At 42.7% G+C, this 23565-nt stretch overlaps 1 protein-coding gene across 6 annotated transcripts; it reads right to left on the bottom strand.

Moving 5' to 3' along the window:
• Positions 1 to 2693: 2693 nt before the first annotated feature.
• On the bottom strand, positions 2694 to 9967 carry ZBTB14 (zinc finger and BTB domain containing 14). 6 transcript variants are annotated; one of them, XM_070220830.1, is made up of 4 exons: positions 9358 to 9478; positions 8251 to 8409; positions 7041 to 7124; positions 2694 to 5920 (listed from the first exon to the last, which is right to left on the bottom strand). In XM_070220830.1, the coding sequence occupies exons 3-4, from the start codon at positions 7041 to 7043 to the stop codon at positions 4574 to 4576; spliced, it is 1350 nt and encodes a 449-aa protein (XP_070076931.1). In that variant the 5' UTR covers positions 7044 to 7124; positions 8251 to 8409; positions 9358 to 9478; the 3' UTR covers positions 2694 to 4573. The 6 variants fall into 6 exon arrangements, with proteins under 6 accessions (XP_070076931.1, XP_070076929.1, XP_023503333.1 ...); XM_070220828.1 differs by lacking the exons at positions 8251 to 8409; positions 9358 to 9478 and adding exons at positions 7599 to 7699; positions 8537 to 8931; XM_023647565.2 differs by lacking the exons at positions 8251 to 8409; positions 9358 to 9478 and adding an exon at positions 9527 to 9967.
• Between the last annotated feature and the right edge of the window lie 13598 nt (positions 9968 to 23565).

Raw genomic sequence — 23565 nt, forward strand, 5'->3', positions numbered from 1 at the left:
CTGGAAAATATTCAACATATACTAGGTTTTATTAAGTTCCTGATCCTCTTGACTATCCAGTGACCGAGGTTCAAAGTGAGAGGTGAAAACAAACAGATAGACACCCAGCAATGATCTGTAAGAATCACTCACAGGAATCATCTACAGACACCTTCTGCCCTCCAACCGAAAACGGAAAATGGTGACATTCCAAGTAAGTTTACTACCATGAAACGTTTCCACAAAAGTCCATCAAAATAACAGACTGCCTCATGGAGACCTAAAACCAAAAGAAAAAATATCTTTTCTTTCAAAGTTTCCATTAGCCTCCTTGCTCTCCTACCCTCTGCTGTCATCTGTAACTGGCCAGTGGGCTCTAAGGTAATACCTCCTAACTCCCAGCTGTCATTTCAGAGCCATCCAGAGGCCAGTGTTTACACTTGACTGCACTCTAATGACCTGCTCAAATGATGGGAGGCTACAAAACCAGATAACTCTAAGATGAATACATGAGTTTGCGAGAACAAATCCGTGAATGGGTTGAAGATTATGGAAATACTAAAATAAACACAGCTTCTGCAGATATTTTCAGTTAAGAAGACTAAATGAGGCCTAGGTCTACAGCTTGGGGCCAACGATTATAGAACTGACGGATGCCAAAGTCAAAAGAGAACTTCAATTTTGCTTCTGCTTCTCTACTAAGAATGCTCTCCAGGAAGAAGGAAACATTTATGGTGCACCTAAAAAGTGGTGGGTGCTGGGCTAAATATTTTTATTGGTTATCACATTTAATCTGCACAGCAGACCATGAGGTAGAAGTCCCCATCACTCTTTTAGAAATGATGAAACTAAGGCTCAAGGCAGCTTAGAACTTGCCTAAATTTATACGTTAACTGATAAGCACAACCAAGATCCAATTCAAGTTTGACTCCAGAAGTTTTTCCACTAAACCACACTTCCTCCTTGTTATACTGAAAAGGTTTACATGAATATTGGTAATTGGGAATCTCTCTGGAAGAGATCATGAAATCATACAACTGCTGAAATCTGTCACCATCCAGTTTAACTACATCCAGGGCCCTTGAGATCAGTATGGTGACCTTTAAGGAATTATGGATAACAGGTGACATGCAAATGCCACCCTCATCTTTAAAAAGAATGCTTAAGACAAAACTAGGAAAGGAAGCACACTCTGCTAGCCAGGGGTCAAATCTCTTCTGCCTTTGTATCTCCAGGATTCAGCACAGGGCCTCACACACAATGCTCAAGATATGTTGAACAAACGACATGCTACCTTTACATATCTGAAGCTTTGTCAAGTAGATGCAGGATTAAACTTAACAGTTCTAAGTGGGACAAAGTTCCCAGTTTCAAGGGGATATGCAAAAATGGAGACAGAATTCAAGGAACAAAGAGCAGTTAGAGCTGTCTCAAGATGGGAGTGGGCAATCATCAGGGAGGTAGGAGTTCCCCATCATTGAAAGCACTCACTGATTTCAGTGAAGTATGAATCAGAAGGAAGCATGAGAATAAACTTAGGCCCTCATCTCACTGTGATGGTTTTCCATGGTTACCTTGCCTCCAGCCTAACGTCTTATTTGTCTCCCATACATTTGGTGCAGGTGTAGGGAGGTGGGAGTGGGTGGGTAATGGAGAAAGGAGAGGTGGATGTTAACAGTAAATGGCAGCGAGGAAGCTGAGAGTTCTCCATTCTCTTTCTAGGAAGCCTCAACTCCTTAACTCCTACCAACTCAGAAGTCAAGACTAGAAACCTTACACTAGTTCTACGACACGCGCACAGAAGGCTTTTACAGCTGCTCTGGGAACTAACTGCCATTAACAGCATTACTCAGGAAAATACATTTCAGCTTCCCAATGACTGAGTTACAGATAACCTTACACAACATAATCCATTAAATTGGAAACTACATAAACTTGCATCATTCTCATTCATCTCAATTTTTTTTTTTGCAACAAAATAGGAGAAATTTGTTATTATCAGGTTCACTTGATGGTGACCTGTTTAATTTCTAACAATTCTAAATTTGTGATCAAGTTAATCAGCAGGCAAATTACCTAAACTTTAGACTTCCTAAAATTCCCTTCCTCAATCACTGCCAATACTATGCAAGTTGGCATAAAAACTCAAGTTTGTAAAATTGAGAAAAGGAGGTGACTTTTAGATAAAGAAGAAGTAGAAATGTTGACATTAGAATTTCCTTCCCTCTCACAACGCAGATTCAGTGTTAAGCACATATCAAAATTAACTCCCTGTGACTGGAGGTACCCTTGAACTGTCTACCATGATGTTTTCATCATCCAGAGGATACTAAAGCCAGCTGGGTGGGGAGAGAGGCAGTCTTAATGATCAAGACACAGGAGAGCTGTCATGTCATGACTGCTGCCACCAGAAAACAAAGAAAACATGCAGCCTCCACACACACAGGAACCCAGTAGCAGTGGCAGAAATTACAACACAAATACATTTCTCATGCAAAATAGGACAAATGGTAAACATTTACACAATATAAACACTGTGCTGAAAATTAAGCTTCCTTTTTTGGGGTACCACTGTGATTATGTGGTTTCAATGAGGGTTAATACCACCTATTTAACTTGCAACTCTGTAAAACCATGACGAAGACAGTATAGAGAAAGCATGTTGGTACAACCCGGATGTGTGGAAGGCTACTATGAAAAAATGGAAACAGGAATGACAGAAGTATACTTTCTTTTATATACAAAAACGAACGCCCAAAAAATGGTTTGTTGAAGTAGCTATCAACAAGATGTTAAATTATTTTTCCTTTGCTTTGGTTAAAACAGCCCAGGAACGGCAATCAGTTTCCCTTCGACTAACAGCATGTAAACACAGTGACAGGACTACTCTTAGGAAAGAATAAACAACTTTTAAGAAAAGAAATTAAATTAATTTTAAACTAAATTAAACATTTTACCAATAAATAAGTCTCTTAAAAAGGTAGCAACTTCATCCTACAATCTTGGGCATAACATATACATCACTTTAAAAAATAAAATTTCTCCCACAATAGTAATTACAGGTGTTAATGCAACAAGCTATGAAATGAAATTACTTTAATGCATCTTTAAAAAAACCCTAGCAACCAAAAATAAATTTTAAAAATTGGCATTCTTCTAAGATTGTACATTCTAAAATAATTGACTAACACTTTATTACAGAACATAATTCAAATTATTGTTGGCATTTCAACATATCCCTAAAGAAATGATAAAAAAAAAATTTCGTACACCAAAATTGGAACAGTGTTTATAATTCTGTTTACAGCTATGAAAAGGCAATCAACTTCTACTTAAAACTGTAACCAGTGATGAAATATACTTCAGAAACATAAACATTTGGTCTGACAATCTTTAATATTGGTTAAAAACAGACTGATGTTTGTTGCTGATGGAAGTTATTTTAATCCAATGTGCAAAAAAAGTGCAGCTGTCTACTTTTACTTGAAATACATAAGACCAACACTTTTATACTATTTACACACTTAAAAGGCTTTAAATGTATTAAGTAGGGATATCCCATCTCCTTTATGGATAAATCGTGTGCTGCACAGGGGCCAAAAGCTTGGTGACATCATGTTGTTACACAAATGTATCTGAAAAGGCATACCTGTTCTTGTCCTAATTTTGATCCTAAAGAAAAATTCAATTTCAAAATCAATTAAGAATTATCTTGATCTAGAAAATCTTGGAAGCATTGCAAATGTGAAAACCTCGTGTCTGAGAGCCAGGTTCTTATGCACCCTTTTCTAATCTTCTCACCACTGGTCCATTCCACAAACCCCATCTGTTGCAGAGTGGCACTGCCTCAAGTAACAGGAACAAAAGAACTCAGCCCCCAGACCACCAACACCCCTGTGGGCTTGCTCAGCCTTCGGGAATTGTGACTACGTCTTTGGGGGTAGGTACGGGCAATCAAAGATGGATGAAGAAACACTTCAGCAAAGCAACCATTAATTGTCCACAAAAACTGTGAAAAACAGTGATATAAAACTAACAAACCAATTAGAAATCTAAGACCATTCTGCACTTCCAGAACTTGTTTTCCTATCTGCGCAGCGTTCTCGGCCAACCACCCACCAGTATTTTCTGCATCTACACGAAGAACTTTTATTGGGTTATTAAAAATGCTGTTTTGACCATAAGTCACTTATAATTGTGATGATTAGCAAATCAATTTACTCAATTATCACTCTGTGCAGTGCACCACCAGTGCGGCAAGTGTCATGAGGAATTAAAAATGGACTAGAAGTCTCTCACTTCTGTACTGGACACAGGAGTTCTCAAATTAAAATTATAAAAAAGAGGGGTGGGAGGGCTTCCTGGCAACATCAATACTAGACACCAGACAGGACAGTGAAACAGTTTGGTCAGAAACAAGGAATGTTATCTTCCTTGAAAAGCTTTAAAAACACCTAACCAAGCACTGCCTTAAGTCCAGTGCGTATAATGCTCCGTAAGATTCCACAAAAATACAGTGACTGGTGTTCATTTATTACGAACAATGCAATCTCAGTCTCCACGGCTCAGGCAAAGTGTTCCTGTCGCATCACCTCTAGCTACAGGCTATTGTTTCCAACTGCTGCTCCGCCTCAGCGGCCATGGCTGCTGCCTGCAACTGTTCTGTTTCGCTCTGGATGGCACTGGGGGTAACCTGCTTCCTTTCACTGTGCATATTGTTCTCATGCCTTTTCAGATCGGAGGCCTTGGCAAAGGCCTTGGTACAGGAACCACACACAAAAGGCTTCTCCCCTCTGTGTCTTCGTTCGTGATCTTTGAGGTGTGACTTATGTTTGAAGGCTTTGTCACACATGTGGCAGGCGAATGGTCTTTCATTGCTGTGAACTCTCTCGTGCTTCTTTAAGTCTGGGGCGCGAATAAAGGATTTCCCACATACCTCACAACTGTAGGGCTTATATCCTGTGTGGATTTTTAGGTGTTCTTTCAGGTGGGCCTGGGTGGTGAAACCTTTCGTACACATTTCACAAACAAATGGCCTGTCCGCCGTGTGGAGTTTTTCATGTTTCCTCAACCTGCCTTCGTCAGAAAATGTCTTCCCACATGCCTGACAGGCAATTTGCTCCCGATGGTGGCCATAAAGTAAGTACTCAAACTTCATGTCACTGGGAGCTGTGGTCCAACCCGGCGTCTGTTCATCCTTCACTTCACTCATTCCATCATTAAATGTTAAGGCTTGGGGGGTCTGGGACCCCAAATCTTTCGATTCTGGGGTCTCCATGGATTCTACTTCCTGGCCGTAGCAATTCACTTTTCGAACTTCCTCACTCCCTAGCTCTTTCAAGATGGCTTCCTGAACCCTGAGAGTAGTCGTAGGGGACTTGCCGTCCTCCTGACTTGGGGGGGTGCCTTCTACCGTGTCATCAGAAGGACTGTCATCCTGATCTCCAATCTCTTCCACATCATCATCCTGAGTGTCAGCAGCATCTCCAATGGGGCGATTTATTTTGAGGCAATACTTACTTTTTGATTGGCCATTATTTTCATCAGGACTGGATACATCACGCTTCTGCGAACAGAGTTTATCCAAAAATCGGATACCAAGAATCTGACCCGATGACATCATTAAGTTAACATCTTCTTTTTTCACAGAAATCTTTGCCGTGTACATGTAGTTCAGGACCTCTTCAAATATATCAGAACGGAGAAAATCTATTTCTATCACTGAAGAGCTATCCACTTCAAGCTTCTTGAAAAGCTTTTTAAAGTAGGTGCTACAGGCGGCAAGAACACATCTGTGTGCTCTGAATTTCACATCTTCAACGACAATAGCAATATCACAAAATTCTCCTTCTAGGCGTTGTTCATTTAGTGTTTTCAGAAACAGAGTTTTATGATCATCGTCATTATATTTAATGGTTTCAGACATACTGATGAAAAACTCCTACAAAAAATTTTTAAAAAGAAAAGTTTGGTAATTACGAACAATACTCTCCCACGCAGAAAACACAGGTAAGAGTTTCATTTTCTGATCAATTTTTGGTACCTAACCATTTCAGAAAGTCAGTGTTAGGAGTGGTTCAGAATATGAGCAGAAAAGACTGATCCTAACTGAGGGATTTCCATACTGTTACTTCTACCTCTCTTCAGTTTACTAGGTATTTGCCTCGTATTAAGAGCAGCAACTTTTAGTGAGCACATAATACACGCCAAGCTCTGTTTCATGTACTTTACACGCCTTCACAAAGATAATGATCAAATAACCTTACGAGACAGATATTACTATCCCCACTTTATAGATGAGGTTAGGAACCTGCCAAATAGTCTAGTTATTTAGTGGAGAGTTGGTACTCAAATCTAGGCAATCTGGCTCCAAAACCTGTGCTTCCTGACAACCAGAGGTAATAATGACAAATAATTCAGCTTCAAAGTTTAAGAAACAGGTTCAAAGCACAGATCCACTAGTCCCGTCTGCTGCATCTACTCTAATTTCATGTGGAAGAAGATTCAGTAAAAAACCTAACAACGCTCTGTGTTCTATTTCTTTCACCAAAGAAACAAATCACTGTTGCAGACCTGGCAAGGGGTATCATTGCCAAAATATTGCATTTGGTGTTGTCTTCCAGTTTTTCCACACCACCTTTGGGCCACTTCTGAATGAGGGTTAAGGTTTACTATGACCCTCAGAGAATCAGATGACGTTTGGGAAGACAGTGATGTGTGGCTTCATTCCCTCTCGATGCCAATCTATCTGCCACCAGATAGAAGTGTCATCAAGATGGGATGCACTTGACAAGTGCTGCAAGTATTTTACAAGCAAGAAATTTAGAACTGGCACGAAAGACATCCATCATCATGTAAAAGAACTGATCTTTTTAGAATAATGTGTTCTATATATTTTCTTTTCAAAAACATTGTGTTTTTTTATTCAGCATAGTAAAAATATGAGGAAAATACACACTCCTCTCAAAGAAACCTAAGTGCTAATGCATAATTGAGATATAATATTTTAAAGCAAACACCAAACCATATTTCCAAGATTTAATATCCAAAGTCATAGTTACCATGAACAACTCAGGCTATTATCTTAATGCTTTAAACACCAAATTCTTCAGATCAGAGTAACTCTGATCAGGAGCACGCCAGTCCTACAAGAGAAAAGGACACAAAAGAGTAAGGTGGGATCTTCCTCTATGCCAAATTCTGAACGTTTTCAAGAATTGATTTTAAAAAATAAACTTTCCTTTCCTGTCCTGCCATTTGCACATGTACCCGTTTCAGGCTGGGAAGAGACAGGGGGTGGCTGGCAGCATCAGGTCCAGCTCTGAGCTGACATGAGCGAGAACAGGTAAGGGCTGGAGCACTTAGGGCGCAGAGGAGCTATGCACCAGGAGTGGGAAGGGTGGGTTGGAGAACCACTAAGGATATTCTCCTCACAAACAAAGTCCACGTCCCTATTTGTACAGATGTTGATAGCTTCACAAACACAGGGAGGCCAGTAAGTGCTCCCTACCCCCACCATTTCCTGCTGGGTATGTAGCCCTCCACATTTTTCTCCAGGCTCATCTAAACATAGTATATATTTTTAATAAAGATATAGAAAGCTATAGAAGTACACATACCCAACAGTTAACGGTGGAGGACAGGGAACAGTAGCTGTTTTCTTCTTTGCACACTTCTCTGTGATGTACCACACATCACTTAAACTACACTCGTCTTAAGCCTGCATTTGAGAAATTCAGGGGTTTGCACCTCTATGCCTAAAGGGAGGCTCAAAGAATTCTGGTTATTGTGAGTTTTAATTCTTACAAGAGGGTCTCCATCCTGCAGACCAATATCCTGAAAAACATACAAAGTTTCCTCGACTAAACAATGACCACACAAAGAAAACTCTGGTGTGACAGGACCAAAGGACTGGGCTGCAACAGTCTTACACAAAAACTGTGGTGCAAGCAGGACTCAAACCTAGAGACCAGAGTCCAGAAAACCATCAAAAGTTGCCTCTCCAGAAAAGCGAACACACCAATAAGCTGCCTAAAGTAGCAGGCAGTTTCCTTATCTGCAAAGTGAGAGCTGGACAAAATTATTTCTAAAGCTGTTTCTGACTGACTGTTCCCGAGAGGCACCCCGGCCTGTAGTCACCCCCAAGGGAAGGCGGCCAGGCAAAACCATCCTACCAGGTCACTTTCTACTGTTGTCAGTAACTTTCCCCAGGACTTGTGGGATAAAAGTGCAGGGACTACGGGAGAGGGGAGTGGCGTGGCCGTACAGTACCCATGGCAACACAGCAGTGTGCTGAATTTTCTTTTTTGGCCGGAGTGTTACTCGGCTCCCATTCTCTCTCAAGATCTCTGAGGAGCATTTTTCTTCTATTGAGGTGTTCCAATTGCTAACTTCTGGTGAGTCAAACTGGAAGATACCCGCTGCCAGGATCTGTGTGGGTGCAAGGAAGGATGTAGCCCCAACCACACCTCCGTAACAAAGCTGCCCCTTTACTAAGGTTCTCCAAACGCGGCCGTTACAAAGGAGGGAGCGGGGGCTCCTGCAAAGCCAAACTTACATAAGCAGCGGCAGCCGCCTCCCCTACCCGAGCAGCCGCGACAATGGCGGCGGTACGACTTCCCTGTTGAAAGCTCGAAACTTCGGGACGAGGAGGAAGCCTTCGGAGCCTCTCCAGGCCTCGCTCCCATTGCTTTCGGCCCGGGAGGTGGAGGAGAGGATAAAGCCGTTTGCATTCCTCCCCAAACAAAAGCCCCCGGCTCGGAGGCCGGCGGTGCAAGGGCCGCTTTCCCTTTCATAATCAGGCTCTCGGCGCAGGCCGGGGGCCGCGGCACCAGCGCGGGAGGGAGCACCCGGGCAGCCGCGGCGGCGGGAGCGGGAGCGGGAGCGGGCGTGCGGCCGGGCTCCGCAGCCCCGCGCCGCGCCCCGCGAGCCCGGAGCTCGCGCCCCGCGCACTCCCCGGCCGGCTCGCGCCGGGCCCTCCCCCGCCCTCCCGCGGCCGGGGGCGGGGACGGCGCGCGGCCGGCTTCCCGAGCTCCGCGGGCGCACCCGGGCGAGCGAGCACGGGGGTCCCGGCGCCCTCCGCCGCAGGCAGCGGGGGCGGCCCGGCGGGGCCCGCAGCTCGGAGGGGCGGCGCCCGGCGGGCCGCGCTCGGCGCCGGCTCCGGGCCGTCCCCACCCCCACCGCGGTGCACTGCGGCGCTGCGAACGGGGGCGGCCATGAACTCCGCCGCTGAGGCTCGGCGAGCGCGCGCGCGGGGTCGCCGCCGCCGCCGCCGCCGCCTGGCCGCTGCCCGAGCCCGCTCGCCGGCCTGCGCGGCCCCCGGAGCGCCCCGTCCCCACGCCCGGCCCAGCCCTGACCCACGCCCGGCCCCGCTCGCACCGCGCCCGGCCGCTGGCGGCTGCCCGCACATCCTGAAGCTGGCTGGCGCCCCAGAGCTCGGCGAGAACGCGCTTCTTCCGGGCAGCCTCGCCGCGCCGGCCGCCCCCGCGCCCCCGCGCCCGCCTCGCGGACGCAGGGGGCCCCTTCCGCACCCCCGGTCCGCGCTTACCTGCAGCCTGGCACAGCCACAGACACTCGCCGTGGGCTCCCCACGCTCACTGCACGCAGGCCGGGGACGGGATGGACGCGGGGCGCGGGGGCACGGTGGGTGGCAGTGTGTTTTGAATTTTTTTTTTTGGAGTTTGGGGAGGGGGCGGGGTGGGGGGAAATCGTGCACGTCCCTGATGGTAGCAGCCCTCCTCCTGCACGAGCACAGAATGTCTAGCCGGCCGTGAACACCCCCACCGGCACCCCCCCCTTCCCGTGCATGCGCGGTGCGGGCTGGGGGGAAGGCGCGCCGCCGGCTTGCGCAGGCACGGAACCCGGCCGAGCCTCTAAATGGGCGAGCAAAGAAAGGGTTAATCCGGGACCTTGCTACGCTTTCGTTGGAGTCTACGGGGCCGCCCCCGGAGGGCCCTGGCCTGCGCACGCGCGCGCACGCGCGCGGCTTGGGGCGCGCGGAGCCCGCGCGCGGGAGAAGGGGAGGCGGGGCAGGGGCGGGGCGTCGGTAGCAGAGGAGCTTATGCACGAGCGCTGCTGGCGGGCACCCGCCCCGCCTGGAGCTCCCGCCTCCCGCTCGGACTCCTGAGCTCCCGCCCGCGCCCGGCGCCGAGACAGCGCCGGGGACGCGGGAGCCCGGCGCTCCCGTGCGTGTGCATGTGCGTGGAGGCAGTGACGCCTTCGGGCGCGCGCAGGCCCTTCGTTGCGGCTGTGGGGCTCATCCGGGACGCCCGGGCTGGCACCCCAGGCACCCTCACCTCCGTGCAGGCCAGCCGACACCGAGACGCGCACTCGTTGGCGTTGGGTGACTGGTGTCGTTGCCGCATTATGTCTATCGGGGATTCGTAGGTGCTCAATAAACGTTTGCAGGACAAATGAAAAAAGTGACATCTTTCATTTGGATTGTAGGAGACGATCCCAGGTACACAGGAGACAGGGATCACCCTCAAAGCTCCGGATCCAGCCAAGCCCGCGCCCACGCTCCCGCATTTACCCAGACACTTTCAGGGAAAAGTCACGGCGGCTGGAGTCCAGAGCCCATGTCTGGCAGTCGTGAGCCTGGACTCGATTGCATTTGCAGCTCGCTCCGGGAGCTCTGATAATCAGCACTGTTCTCATATCCCTGTTCAGCAAAAGTAATGGCTCCGTTGCTGTTGAAACCATGTCGCGTTCCCTCTGACGCGGTGGCTGGGCGGGTGCCGGGCGTCGGACCTGGAAGTCCCTCGGGCTCCCGCGTTTTCTGCTCACCTAAATACAGGAAGCTGGACAGCAGTACCTCTTTAGAGTCGCCTATGCTGCTTTAATACACACCCTTTAACAGCTTTTCGCAAAACACACGCATAATTCACATCTAAAAATTAAAGCGTGACCTTTCTCTCTGGCTTGTGTGAGGTAACAGGTACATAGTAAATATTTAAGAAATGATATTATGACTGTATTAAATTTTAAAATCTGTATAGTCTCAATTGATTTCGTAATATTGACATTGGTTTCAACGTTTCGCAAGGAGATTTTACACATATCTTTTTTGATGTTCACAAAAGCACGGAGATTAGTAGATCTATTGAATGAAGCAGGATAGAATAGACCAGTTCAATTATTGGTACGTTGTTTAACTCCTCCACACCTCAGCTTCTCATTCTCCGACATGGAGGAAAGGAAAGCACCTAATAGGGCAATTATGGGGATTAAATGAAATAATGCTCCAAGTACTCAACTCAAATGTTAGCTCAATGGTGTTACATGGCCTGCCCACTCTCCCTAGATAGTGGGTTTAAGTGTCACGGGCAGGACCCGAACCACCGAAGTTCATGCTCATACTTGATATCTATATGACAGTGTTCCCTCTGACGCCGTGGCTGGGCCTGTTTGCTCTTGTTCACATAGCTTCTAACATTACACTTTAATCCTGTCTATGTTTTGCGTTTACAGGATAATAATAGCACTATATCATAGGTTACCTTTTCAGGCAATAAAGCTGTCACTGCATTTAGCAGTGTATGGACATGACTAGCACTTAGTTATGGTTCATTGCTGCTGCACCTCCTTCTCCCATAGCACATAATTGTATAGGTTTGTACCCTCATTCTGCAAATATTTATTACCTGCCCACTAGGTAAAGATGGCCTCTTGGCATATCCTCCCAGGATTTGACTAATCTGATGAAAATAAAATAATCCAGAGAATTCTCAAGCTCTTAGAATGCATTTCTCAAGTGACAGATTCCTGGCATCTTGGTTTTTGCATCAATTAACCCTCTTCTCTCATTTGTTTTATGCTTATGTCACCTGGGCTCTGCCTGGCTGCCCCTTGCTTCATAGAAATCATGGGGATGAGTCTAAATTAAAGGAACAACTACAAGGGAAGGAGGAGGAAAGAGTGGGAAACCACAAAGGAAGGGCCTGACCCAGCCCTGGCACCTCTCCCCATCACCAGCCTTAATCCAGCACTACCCAACACCCATTAGGCCCTCAATAAATATTGGCCGACAGATAAGTGACAATCTAGCACCAGATACCATGGGGAGTTATAAGGGCACATTGTAGGGTTGATAGAAGGTCAGGGCCTTCCTGAAATGCACAGACCTGAGGCCCTTGAAGAAGCCTTCTCCTCCCACCAGGAATGCCGTCACTTCACATGGGCTCTCAGTCTGACAGGTCTGCTGGGAGCAGCTTGTTCCTTTTCTGGGATGCCCACAGCCTCCTCCTGATGAAACCTGCTTCTAAGGATTGTGAAGCCTGGAATATGAGGCCTGTGGCATAGAATCTGTGGTGCCAGGGCCTGGGTGGTTACAGAGCAGCCCCCAAGGGACATGTGGAAGTGTTAGGTCATGTGGTGTTCTCACAGATGGGTGGAGCTGATTTCCCCATTGCACTGGTCTTGGGCTCTCTGACTAGTTTTGACCAGTGGAATATGAGCAGACAAGAGGCTGTGTGAGTTCCGAATAGAGGCTTTGAGAAGCAGCCCGGATTCCACTTTTCCTCCTGTGCTTGTGCAGTCCGCCATAAGAGGACCGTGCCCAGGCTGCCACTGCCTCTTCAGCCTGGGCCCTTGACTGACAAGCAGACCTAAGAGAATGAAGCTGACCTGAAACCAAAGGCCAGCCAAGCCCAGGCAAGTGACAGATCATCCACACACCATGAGTGAGAAATAAGCACTTGTTTTGTAAGTCACTGGAAGGTTGTGTTTTATGCTTTGTTATTGCAGCAAAACAAGGAAAAATGTCCCACCAAATTCCGTAAGCACCCTCCCCTTGCTGCTCTGAAAACACTGTATACAGTAAATGAACAAGAAATAGATCCAGTTCCTGAGAATGTGGAGGCACGGATATGCACATTCAGCAAACAATCACATAAGTAATTATACGATTGCACATTGTGATAAGTACTATTAATAAAAAGTTAAAAAGCACAGGGTATAATGGAAAGGAGGAACAACAGGAATTAATTCTGATTGAGAAACCGCAGAAAGCTTTTCCAAAGACATACATCTGAGACCTGAAGCATGAGGAAAAGAGAGCATTTCAGGCCGAGGAGGGAATGGCATGAATGAAGTGGCAGAAGGAGCCTGGTGTGCTTGAGGCTCTGTAGGAGGACTGAGTGACCGGAGCACAGTGAGCGTGAGACAGGTCAATGGACCAGCAGGGCCCAGCACATTCAGAACCTTGTGGTCCATAGTGAGAGGTTTTGATTTTATGCTAAGCACAATGAAAGCCATCAGAGGGTTTTTCTTTTAAACTAACATTTACTTAGGTAAACATATTAGTCTCATAACTAGAGTAAATTCAGCCCCTGGAATGCAGGTATGGACTTTGAATTTCAAATACCTCCAATGGTGACACTGCTCATGTGAAAATCTTCCCATAGTTCAGGTTATGGGGAATGTTTTAAATGCCATAAACTGAAATACTATTCTTCACTATGTAGGAATAGAAGAAAAGGTAACAATTTACTCATGAAATTCACTTTTAAATAGAATGGATTTATCAGACATTATCCTAAGAAGCGTAATTCTGGTCAAACTTCCATTGTATGACGACTGAACTACAGCAGTGAAATGAAATGAGAGACATGCTAAATTACTTTGGCAGAGACACAAAAAATTGGGGTTTCTGGATCAACAAAAGAAACGTATTAAATAACAGCAATAAAAATACTATGCACTATCTAGAAATCAAATAGAAAGCAAATTACTAAGATTCACATTTATAGAATACATATTTATAGAATATTATCCTCAAAATTATAATCCCATGAAGTTTTCATTGTAGTTATTGTATAATCATTTAAATAATAGCAATAAAAGCAAAAGAGAAACAGCTCAAATTTATCTCAGAAGAAAGATAAAAAAAATCATGGCTGTGTTTCTGTATTATTATAGTGGTCTTGTTAAGAAGAAAAATACTGTGATTACACTAACTACAAACAGAATAAAATGGAAACAATTGATAAGATTCACGTTTAAATAATCTATGGTTATAAAGCATTATTCTAAGAATTATAATTATATTAAACTTCCATTTGAGCCATTGCATAATCTCTTAATTCATATCAATACAACGAAGAGACAGAAATATCAGTTACTTTAGTAGAAAGGGGAAAAGCACCTTGTTGTAGTTCCACATCTTCAGAAGTATGCTCATTGGATGGTGGGGTCTGCTTACAACATGATTCACTTCTGTTTTCTGGTTTTGCGGACAGAAGATTGAATCTAGTATTTCTTGTTGCCAATTATGGATGTGCTGGGCCAAGGAAGTCCCTTGGTAGAGTGAATTTCTGGGGAAGTTTGTTCTCACTTTCCAGAAGAAGGGAAGAATAGAGTATCCTCTTCTCAGGAACTGTCCCCTGGGACTTGTCTGTCACATCTGACCTCTGAAGAGAGAGCCAGGACCAGCAGCTCCCCTTTCAGGTGGGAGGTTTGGATCAAAAGAAAGTCCTAAACATCCACCATGGCAAGGAGCACCAAGACAGGCTTTGTCTTACACTCGTGGAAGAATTGCTGTATAAGGGTGAAGTTGGCCGAATGAAGAGATCCTTCTCCTATGTGCTTGAACTTGGTGCCGCGTCTGGTCTAGCCTAGGCATCACACCCTGGATCCCCGTGCCAAGATAGCTTGTTGCTCTTCCTTCCTCGGGAAACTGATCATCCAGAGGATTCTCTCATGGGTTAACATTAGAGGGAGCATGGTGAAGGGTCTATGGGAGCACTCTGTACATTCTGGGCAACTCTTCTGTAAATGTAATATTATTTCAAAACAAAAAGTTTTTCTGTATAAGTAATTTCCCTTCTCAGGTTAGTCTTCAGCATTTTCACTATGATATTTCTGGGTATGGATTTCATTGAGTTTATCCTATTTGGAATTTACCAAGCTTCTTGAATCAGTAGGTTTATCTCTTTCTCTAAATTTGAAAAGTTTTCAGCCATTATTTCTTCACATTTTTTTCAGCCTCTTATTCTTTCTCCTCTTCTTCTGACACTCCAACAACATAAATGTTGGATTAAAAAAATATTCTTTCTTAGGATTGTAAAGCTTTTCATTTTTTAAAATCTTTTTTTCCTCTATTGTTCAGACTGAAAATTTCTATTGATCTATATTCAAGTTAACTAACTTGTTTTTTATCACCTCTATTCTATTTAGCTCATCCAATGAGTTTCTTCATTTCAGTTGTATATTTCAGTTCTAAAATTTCCATTTTCTTTTAATCTTCTATTTATTTGCTAAGACTTTCTATTTTTTTATTTGTTTTAAGGGTTTCATAATTACTTGTTGGAAAATTTTAATGAAAACTGCCTCTAAGTCTTTATTATTTAATTCCAACATCTTTGTGACCTCAATGTTGCTTTCTGTTGATTGTCTTTTCACATAGGAGTTGTGATTTCCTAAGTCTTTGCATTCTGAGTAATTTTGGATTGTTTCTTAGACACTCTAAATATTATAAGACTTTGCACCATGTTAAATCCTATGGAAAATGTGGATTTAAAAAAAATTTTAGCAATCAACCATGTTAGGTTCTGATCACAAGTTTTAACACACTTTCTTTGGGCTGTGGTTTGGTATATGTGGAGTGCTGTTTGGATCTGTCTTAAGTGTTTTCCATCCATTGTTGAGTCTAGGTCCTGGGCAGTGATCTGTTAGTTCAGTTCTCAAAGTCTTTTATATACTGATTGGGATCAGATCCACACATTCACAGCTCAAAGGTGATCCTAGGATTTGTAAACAACTTTATGGGGTTAATTTCCTGGGCTCCTTCCTCTCTGTGATCTCCCTCAGACTTTCTGCCTTCCTGGAGTCCCCTTTTCCTATCCTTCAGCCAGAAAGCTGGAGCACTTCCGTGACTGCACCTGCATGGAAAGTCAAGTGGTAGGACCAGAAGGAAAAAAATGGTTTGCAAATATTTTCTCCCAGTTGGTGGGTTGTCTTTTCATTTTGTTCATGGTTTCCTTTGCCTTGCAGAAGCTTTTCAGTCTGATGTAGTCCCATTTGTTTAGTTTTTCTTTTGTTTCTCTTGCCTGAATAGTATGATAGTGTCTAGATTTTTTTTTTCCTGGTTAAGGATTTGATACAGCGTTACCCATTGCATTTAGCTATCATGAAACTGTTCTTCTGTCATTTATTTCCTAAATTTTTTATATGCCTCAACATCAGTACTGGTCCTCTTTTAAATTCTGTGTTTGTGTTATGCTAAAACATCTCTGTGAGAATGTTTTGCATCTTTTTAAGTTTAGCACATCAAGGACAACAGTCCTTTTTCTTGCTGTATTCTTCTGCATTACCAAAGAATATCATTATCTTCTTATAGTCCTGCATTTCCAAAGCCTCAGAATAATTTTAGTTGTCCTTCTTTCTTCTTCTCTCTACCTTGTGTCAGTTTCAAAGCTCAGTTACTAGATTTACATCAGACTAGAGCATTGATTTACACTTGGGAGCTTTCTTCATTTCTGAAGGACAAACCTTAAAATTTGACTTTTGTGCTTGAGCAAAGAATATTTCATCTTCTAGAGTGAAACACATATTGTTAGATTAATATTCAAAATATTTTATCCTCTTTAAGCTAGCATGTTACTGAAGCTGAAATTGATCTCCTCTGGGAGGTAGACGAGTAACAAATAAACAGTCGAAATATATTTTAGATCACCTAAATAAATATGATAAATGCCCTGGAGAAAAATACAGCAGGGGAGGGACATAGGAAGGCTGGAAATATGGATGAGCAGTGTAAAATAAAGCCCCACTGAGAAGGTAGCATTTAGGTAAAGACCTGAAGGAAGTGAGGGGGCCAAGTGGGTGAAGATTATAGTGAGCAGCCTTCTAGGGAGAAAAGACCAGCAAGCACAAAGGCCCCGAGGTGGAAGCATGACTTTCCTGTTGAAGAGCAGCAAAGACAGAAGTAGAGGAGAGGAGTACCGAGAAGACATGTGCCCACCACCCACTCTGTGTCAATCCAGGAGGGACAGATGACAGTGTGACAATTTTTGTTTCAGTTTTCTACTGAGATGCTGCATTTATGTTTCTTGAACGTGAAATGCCCAACACATTCTAATTTAACAATGACTTTATTTCTGGACAAATTCTAGCACAGATTAACAGATGACTGGAACTAAAATCTTCAAAGAACAAGGGGTTGCAACAGTGGTGGGGAGGTGACAGTAGGTGGAAGGTGATGGCCACAAGGAGGTAGGTTGGATAGTTGGGTGACTGGACAGAGACAGCTAGGGGCTTTTATAGAGAAGAGATGGAGAATGTTTGGAAAGGAAAGGAGACCACCGGCTCCACTCCAGGCAGGAGTACAAATGGTCATGCTGAAGAGGGGTACAGGGAGTAATGTCCTCTGGTGAGGGCCAGGCTCCCGTAGACCCCTGAGAGCAGTCCCTGTCAACCTTGGCTGCACACAGTAATCACCTGGGCACTTTAAAGATACTGGCCCTGGGGTCCCACCCACAGAGGTTCTGATTAATTGCTTTGGGGTTTGACCTGAGTTATCAGGAGTTACAACAGCTCCCCAGGTGATTATAAGGTTTAGCCGCAGTGGAAAACCACTTCCTTACAGCAGAAAGGTGAGGGGACCATTCAGGGACATTCAGGTGTTGAGAGATTTACATAAGTTAATGCTTATAGGATATTAACACAATTCCTGGTGCATAGTCATCTGTTGACTTTCTTCTTCAGCGTCGAATACTTACATTTTGGCCTAGGAAGTTGACATTTGTTCTGCAGGATGGGATGTGAAAAGGATTAAGACCGTCTCAACAGAATCCTTTACTCCATCCAAGATAATATCTTCATAACACTCCTCCGTCTTCACAGGGTTAGCCCACAGTTCTGTCCAGAAATTAGCCATTCCTTACCTTCCATGCTTTACAAATGAGACCACAGACAAGGTCAAATTGGATAAGTAGAAGGTTCATTTTCTCCTCGTAATTACTTTGGGAATCAAGCAGATTTGTCTGTATAACTAGCCATTACATTGGATCTAAATTCCAGTTTTTCTTTGAGATGAATAGGTTGAGCATGAATTTAAGCCAGTTAATCTATCAGCTGCTATTATATTCAAACTGTAAAATAATGAAAGGAACAGATGACCCTAAATATTACATGACTATCTCTATGATTAGTGAGCAAGCTAATACATTTTCCCATACTTCTCTTATCTGATATTAATAAAAGTCAGGGACTCAATCAATCTCCAATTTAAAAAGAAACAATTCAACAAGAGTCCTAAGAAATTCATAAGGACATATATATCTATATCTTTTTAGAGCTAATATTTAAGCCATTTAAATAACCGGAAAAGGAAATGATCAAATTATGTCATCGACTTCTCATTCTAGGTCTTCAATTTCAGAGTGAAACTGTTTATCTTTATGAAGAGATCTTTTTGGAAAAGTCTATACTATATTTAATTTGAAAAGTTATTTATAAAGTTCCATTCTACTATTTGCAAAATAGTATTTTGAATAATTTAAGTGAATACTCATGGGGAAATGAGTGAGTAAAAAATAAACTCTTAAAAAAAGAGCAGTTAGGTATGCTCATATTTCCCATCCAAGGGAACTATACATTTCAAATTTCCCATCCAAGTGAGTTGTATATGTACTAATATATTTGTTTGACCTCTGAAGAGTCCGTATACTGTAAGCCAGCACTAGAACAATGTTCCACAAAAAAGGGTGACTATTTATATTAGCAGTTTCTATTTTTTAATAAAGTTTTTATTTTGGAATAATTTTAGATTTATGGAAAAGCTGGGAAAATACACAGTGCTCCAGTACACCCTCCACCTAGTTTCCTCATTGTTAACATCTCACATTACATTTTGTAAATGTAACATTACTGTGCTACATTTGTCCAAATTGAAAAACTGACATTGGGGCATTACTGTTAACTAAATTCCAGACTTTTTCGGATTTCATCAGTTTTTCCGTTAAAGTCCTCTTTCTGCTCTAGGATCCAATCTGTGGCCGCACATTGCATTTAGTTGTCGTGTCTCCCGAGTCTCTCGGGTCTGTGACAGCTTCTCCATCTTTCCTTACTTTTCATTAATTTGGCAATCTTGAGGCGTACTGGCCAGGTAGCCTGTAGAACGTCCCCCTAACATGGGTTTGTCTGATGTTTTTCTCAAGATTACACTGGGATTATGGGATTTGGGAAAGAATACCGCAGAGGTAAAGTGCCCTTCTCATCATATCATCTAACTATTTTAAAACCTCTAAATATGGACTAGATAAGCTCTAAGATCCTTTTCAGTTCTAAAATGGTATGATCATATATTTTATCGATCCCTCTATTTTTTAAAGCAAATTTGTATATTCCAGTTTTGTTCATTTTGGCCTGTAATTTCACTCAAGCAATAAGCAGGCCAGGAAGCCCACAATACATTGACAGTAGCAAGTTAACTTTATATTTTCCCATAAGCTGTGTGCTCTGTATGGATTGCTAGCATTTACAGATTTAAGACAGATTTTACAAGGCTACTAAATATCCCCATCCTTGGCTATACTTATCCATTGGAGGCAAATATATCAGTAGGCCAAGTGTATTTTAGAATAAAAGGAAACAAATGAAAAATCCAATTTTAAAAAGGGATAGGAATGTATTTAATTATGGAGACATCAAGAATGAGAAAGATGCTTCTGGTTTTAGGAATCCACCATTTCTTGAGTAAGAACAGGAAGAAAAATTTGAGAGGAAAGGCCTGGGCAAAGAGAAGAAGGAAGACGGAAGAGGAAACCACTGGTCAGCAGGCAAGCGATTTTATTAAAATGATTTTGTAGTTGCCTTGTTTTCTTTTGTGACCACTCAATTTTATACTTGCAGAGCGATTGAGACTTATCAGATTTGGAAATTAATATTGAAATGTTTTCACAATGACTGTAGTAGTGAATCACCCTATATTGACACTAAAAACTGACATTACATTTGCTTTGCATTTGTATGATGCTTACACATTCATTATTCAATTGGATCATTGCCCTAGCCCTGTACATTTGCATTTTTGAGGGAAGAAATGGAGGGCCAGATACACTGTTAGAAGATATGAAATCTGGGAACCCTTCCATTGTAACCTACACCCTCATTTTACAGATGAGAAGCCAGAAACCTAGAGATGTTAAAACTAGCACTCATAGCTAGTTAGTGGTAGAGCCTAGAAACAATCTCTGGTCATCTAAAACAATCTCTGGTCATCTATTCCTCCAGACCTGCTTGCTGGCTTCTTTAGAGTAAATAATAAAGCGCACAGTGAATGCCTACACAGTACTTGTCATGGGTCAGGAACTCTTCTGAGTATTTCGTGTTTATTAACTTATTTATCCTCACAACACCCTGTGAGGTAAGTGTCCTCATTTACAAGTGATGAAACCAGAGCATATTGAAATTAAACCATTTGCCCAACATCATACACCTAGAAAACAGCAGGCTCAGGATTTGAACCAGACTGCCTTGTTCCAGCGTCTCTTAACCACTATACAGAATTGCTGTAACTCTAGTCACAAGTAAACTAACTGCCCTAACTCAAATGCTGATTTCCATGCCTCTTAGTTTCATTGTCTCTCTCATGGACAGAAAACTTTACACTGTTATCATCTCAAGCATTCACAGGAGTCTCACATTGCCAGGTGTGACCAATGTAGAGGAGATTCTCTCCAGCTGAGCTGACATAATTTTGCTCTCTTGGGACAGCTGGTACAGCTGTTGAATTTCTCTTTACACTGGTCCCTTCTGCTTCTGCCTTCATGGCGCACTGAAAGGAAGCTCCTGCTTCAATCTAGCCATTCACTCCACAAATACATATTGAGCACCTGCTACACATGAGGGGTTGGAGATATAGCCATGAGCAAGACAGACATGGTATTATAATATCAAGGAGATTATAATTCAGTCATGGTGGGAGGTGGGGAATTGGGGATGGTAGAGGTAGAAAATTGTAGCAGCAAATAAAGCCTATCCCCAATAGATGAACAAGTACACAAGTAAATATTAGATAGGATCCTAGTAATGTTTTAGAAGAGACACAGTCACCATGACTTTGACAATAATGAGCACAGTAATAATGGCTAATATAAGACATGATGATTTGTAAGATTTACTTGATGTCCAAGGACAAGACAATTTTTAATATTCCTTTAAAAAAATCTGTTCAAAATTTGTCTCATATTTTTCAAAGGGCAAGGACTTTGTCCTATCTGTATTTGAGGGGAAGCAAATTGCAAAATATTTGAAATTAGTGAGGAGATACATTCTTTTCTGGCCCCAAACAATCCTCCATCCCCCAAAGACGAGAATTTCCAAATGTACCTTACAATGACCTGGGGATCTCTGGAAACTGAAAATATTTTAGCACCTGAGATTTAAGCTAGAAATAATTCTTCTATTTTTATCTGCTTACAGGAGGGAGATTATGCTATCTCCTTTAACAGCATAAGGTCCATGGAATGAGATATACCTGATAACTTGTCTTTAAAAAATCTTCATGCGGGGGCCAGCCCAGTTGCCTAGTGGTTAAGTTCCACAAGCTCTGCTTCGGCGGCCTGGGTTTGGTTCATGAGAGCAGACCTACACCACTTTTCAGTGGTCATGCTGTGGTAGTGACCCACATACAAATTTGAGGAAGATTGGCACAGATGTTAGTTCAAAGTGAATCTTCCTCAAGCAAAAAGAAGAAGATTGGGGGCCAGCCCTGTAGCCCAGTGGTTAAGTTCGCATGCTCCACTTCAGCGGCCCAGTGTTTTGCTGGTTCGGATGCCAGGCATGGACCTAGCACTGCTCATCAGGCCATGCTGAGGCAGCGTCCCACGTAGCACAGCCAGAAGGTCCTACAACTAGAATACACAACTATGTACTGGGGGGCTTTGGGGAAGGAAACATAAAAAGAAGAAGATTGGCAACAGAGGTTAGTTCAGGGCGAATCTTCCTCAGCAAACAAAACAAAACAAAACTTCATTTGGCATGCTGATTTTATTTTGAACTTCAAATCCAGCTAATAGACATGCATTCATATTCTTCAAATATCATTATTTATGATTCTAATGTAACTTTAAGAGTAGTCAGTTAGACAGTAAATAGAAGCAACTATTTATTCTCCTAGTCAGCATTTTTATTTATTTAGGTTGACTCATAAATTCCTTGATATGGTCACATCAAGCCAACTCTTCTTTAATTTGCATGCAGTCACAAGAAGGAATTATGACTCTGAAATCACAGTAGGAAATCTCTCTTGTAGCTTTGGTGACTCCACAGGGCATCCACTGATGGCTGTGTTGTCATTTGTTCATTTGTGACTTTGTTATTATTTTCTCTCCACACAAATTGTTTGCCAAATGTTCCTGGAAGCAGCATGTTTTTTTTCACTTGGAACGACCCCACTGTTGTTTGCTTATATTTCTTCTGCTGTCAAACTTGGTAACTTGGTCAGAATTGCTATAGCTCTAGTCACAAGTAAATCAATGCTTCATGTGAAACTCCTCATTTTTATTGTCGAGATGTTAAATGCAAACTAGACTCATAAAATTATTTATTGCCCCACCAAGAAGGAAGGACAATAATCAAGTATATCCTAAATCGTTATCATCATCACAGCACCCAGACTGAACTAGAATCCAAATTTTCTCTAGAACCCTTTATGCACCCTAAGTCCTTCCTTCTCTCACACTTGCCAGCCTTAGAAAAGCAAATATTAGTTTCAGGGGCTTTTAGCTGAGGCAGTGATTATGACATTTTGTACAGTGCTGTGAAATGAACGTTCACATATGTATTTCACTTGGGTCCGCTACATGTACATATCAATATCAGGTTGGGAGAATCGATATTTTAGAAATTGAGAAACCAAGGCTCAGAAGCTAAATGATTTGTCCAGAATGATACAGGTAACAAAGTGGCCCTGCTGATGCTGGAATCTTCTGACTCCCTGACCACTGCTACCTACTCTGTACTCTCCTCAGCAAACCAAATAAAACAAACAAGTTAAGAAAATAGAGGTGATGTGTTTGACAGTTCACAAAAGGATCTCATTGCCAAGGTGGAAAACAAATGTGATCTTTGTTTGGTTTTGTTAAAAAATCATAATCTTTTATTTATCTGTGTGCAGTCCCTTGGGTTTCTTCCCCTCCTTCAACAAATTCCATTTGGTAAAGATGCCCTTTTGTCTAACATTGCTTTTTTTCTTTCAGACAATGAAAATAGTATGAGCCTGGAAATTTTATCAACTTAAGTTTGAAGCTCAATTCTGTTACTATTTGAATGACCTAAGGCATGAAAAAAACTCTCTCAAGCAGAACAGTAATAAATCAAAATTCACCTCCTCCTGGAATTGCTGTGAGGTTTTTCATGATAATTAAGTCAGTATATGCACAGTGCCTGACACAGTGAAGGTAATCCACAAACGTAAATTCCTTTCCTTTGGTATGATCATATTCTATCTTCTGTGTGCATTTAAGATATGTACTTATTTCATATTTACAGTGTGCAGCAATGATGGTCAAGAGAATAATAAAGGAAAAATGAGGCTAAGATGAACTCAATACATATCCTCTAATTATAATATGTATCTGGTCC

The sequence above is a fragment of the Equus caballus genome, chromosome 8, assembly GCF_041296265.1.
Source record: "Equus caballus isolate H_3958 breed thoroughbred chromosome 8, TB-T2T, whole genome shotgun sequence".
Classification (NCBI taxonomy): Eukaryota; Metazoa; Chordata; class Mammalia; order Perissodactyla; family Equidae; genus Equus; species Equus caballus.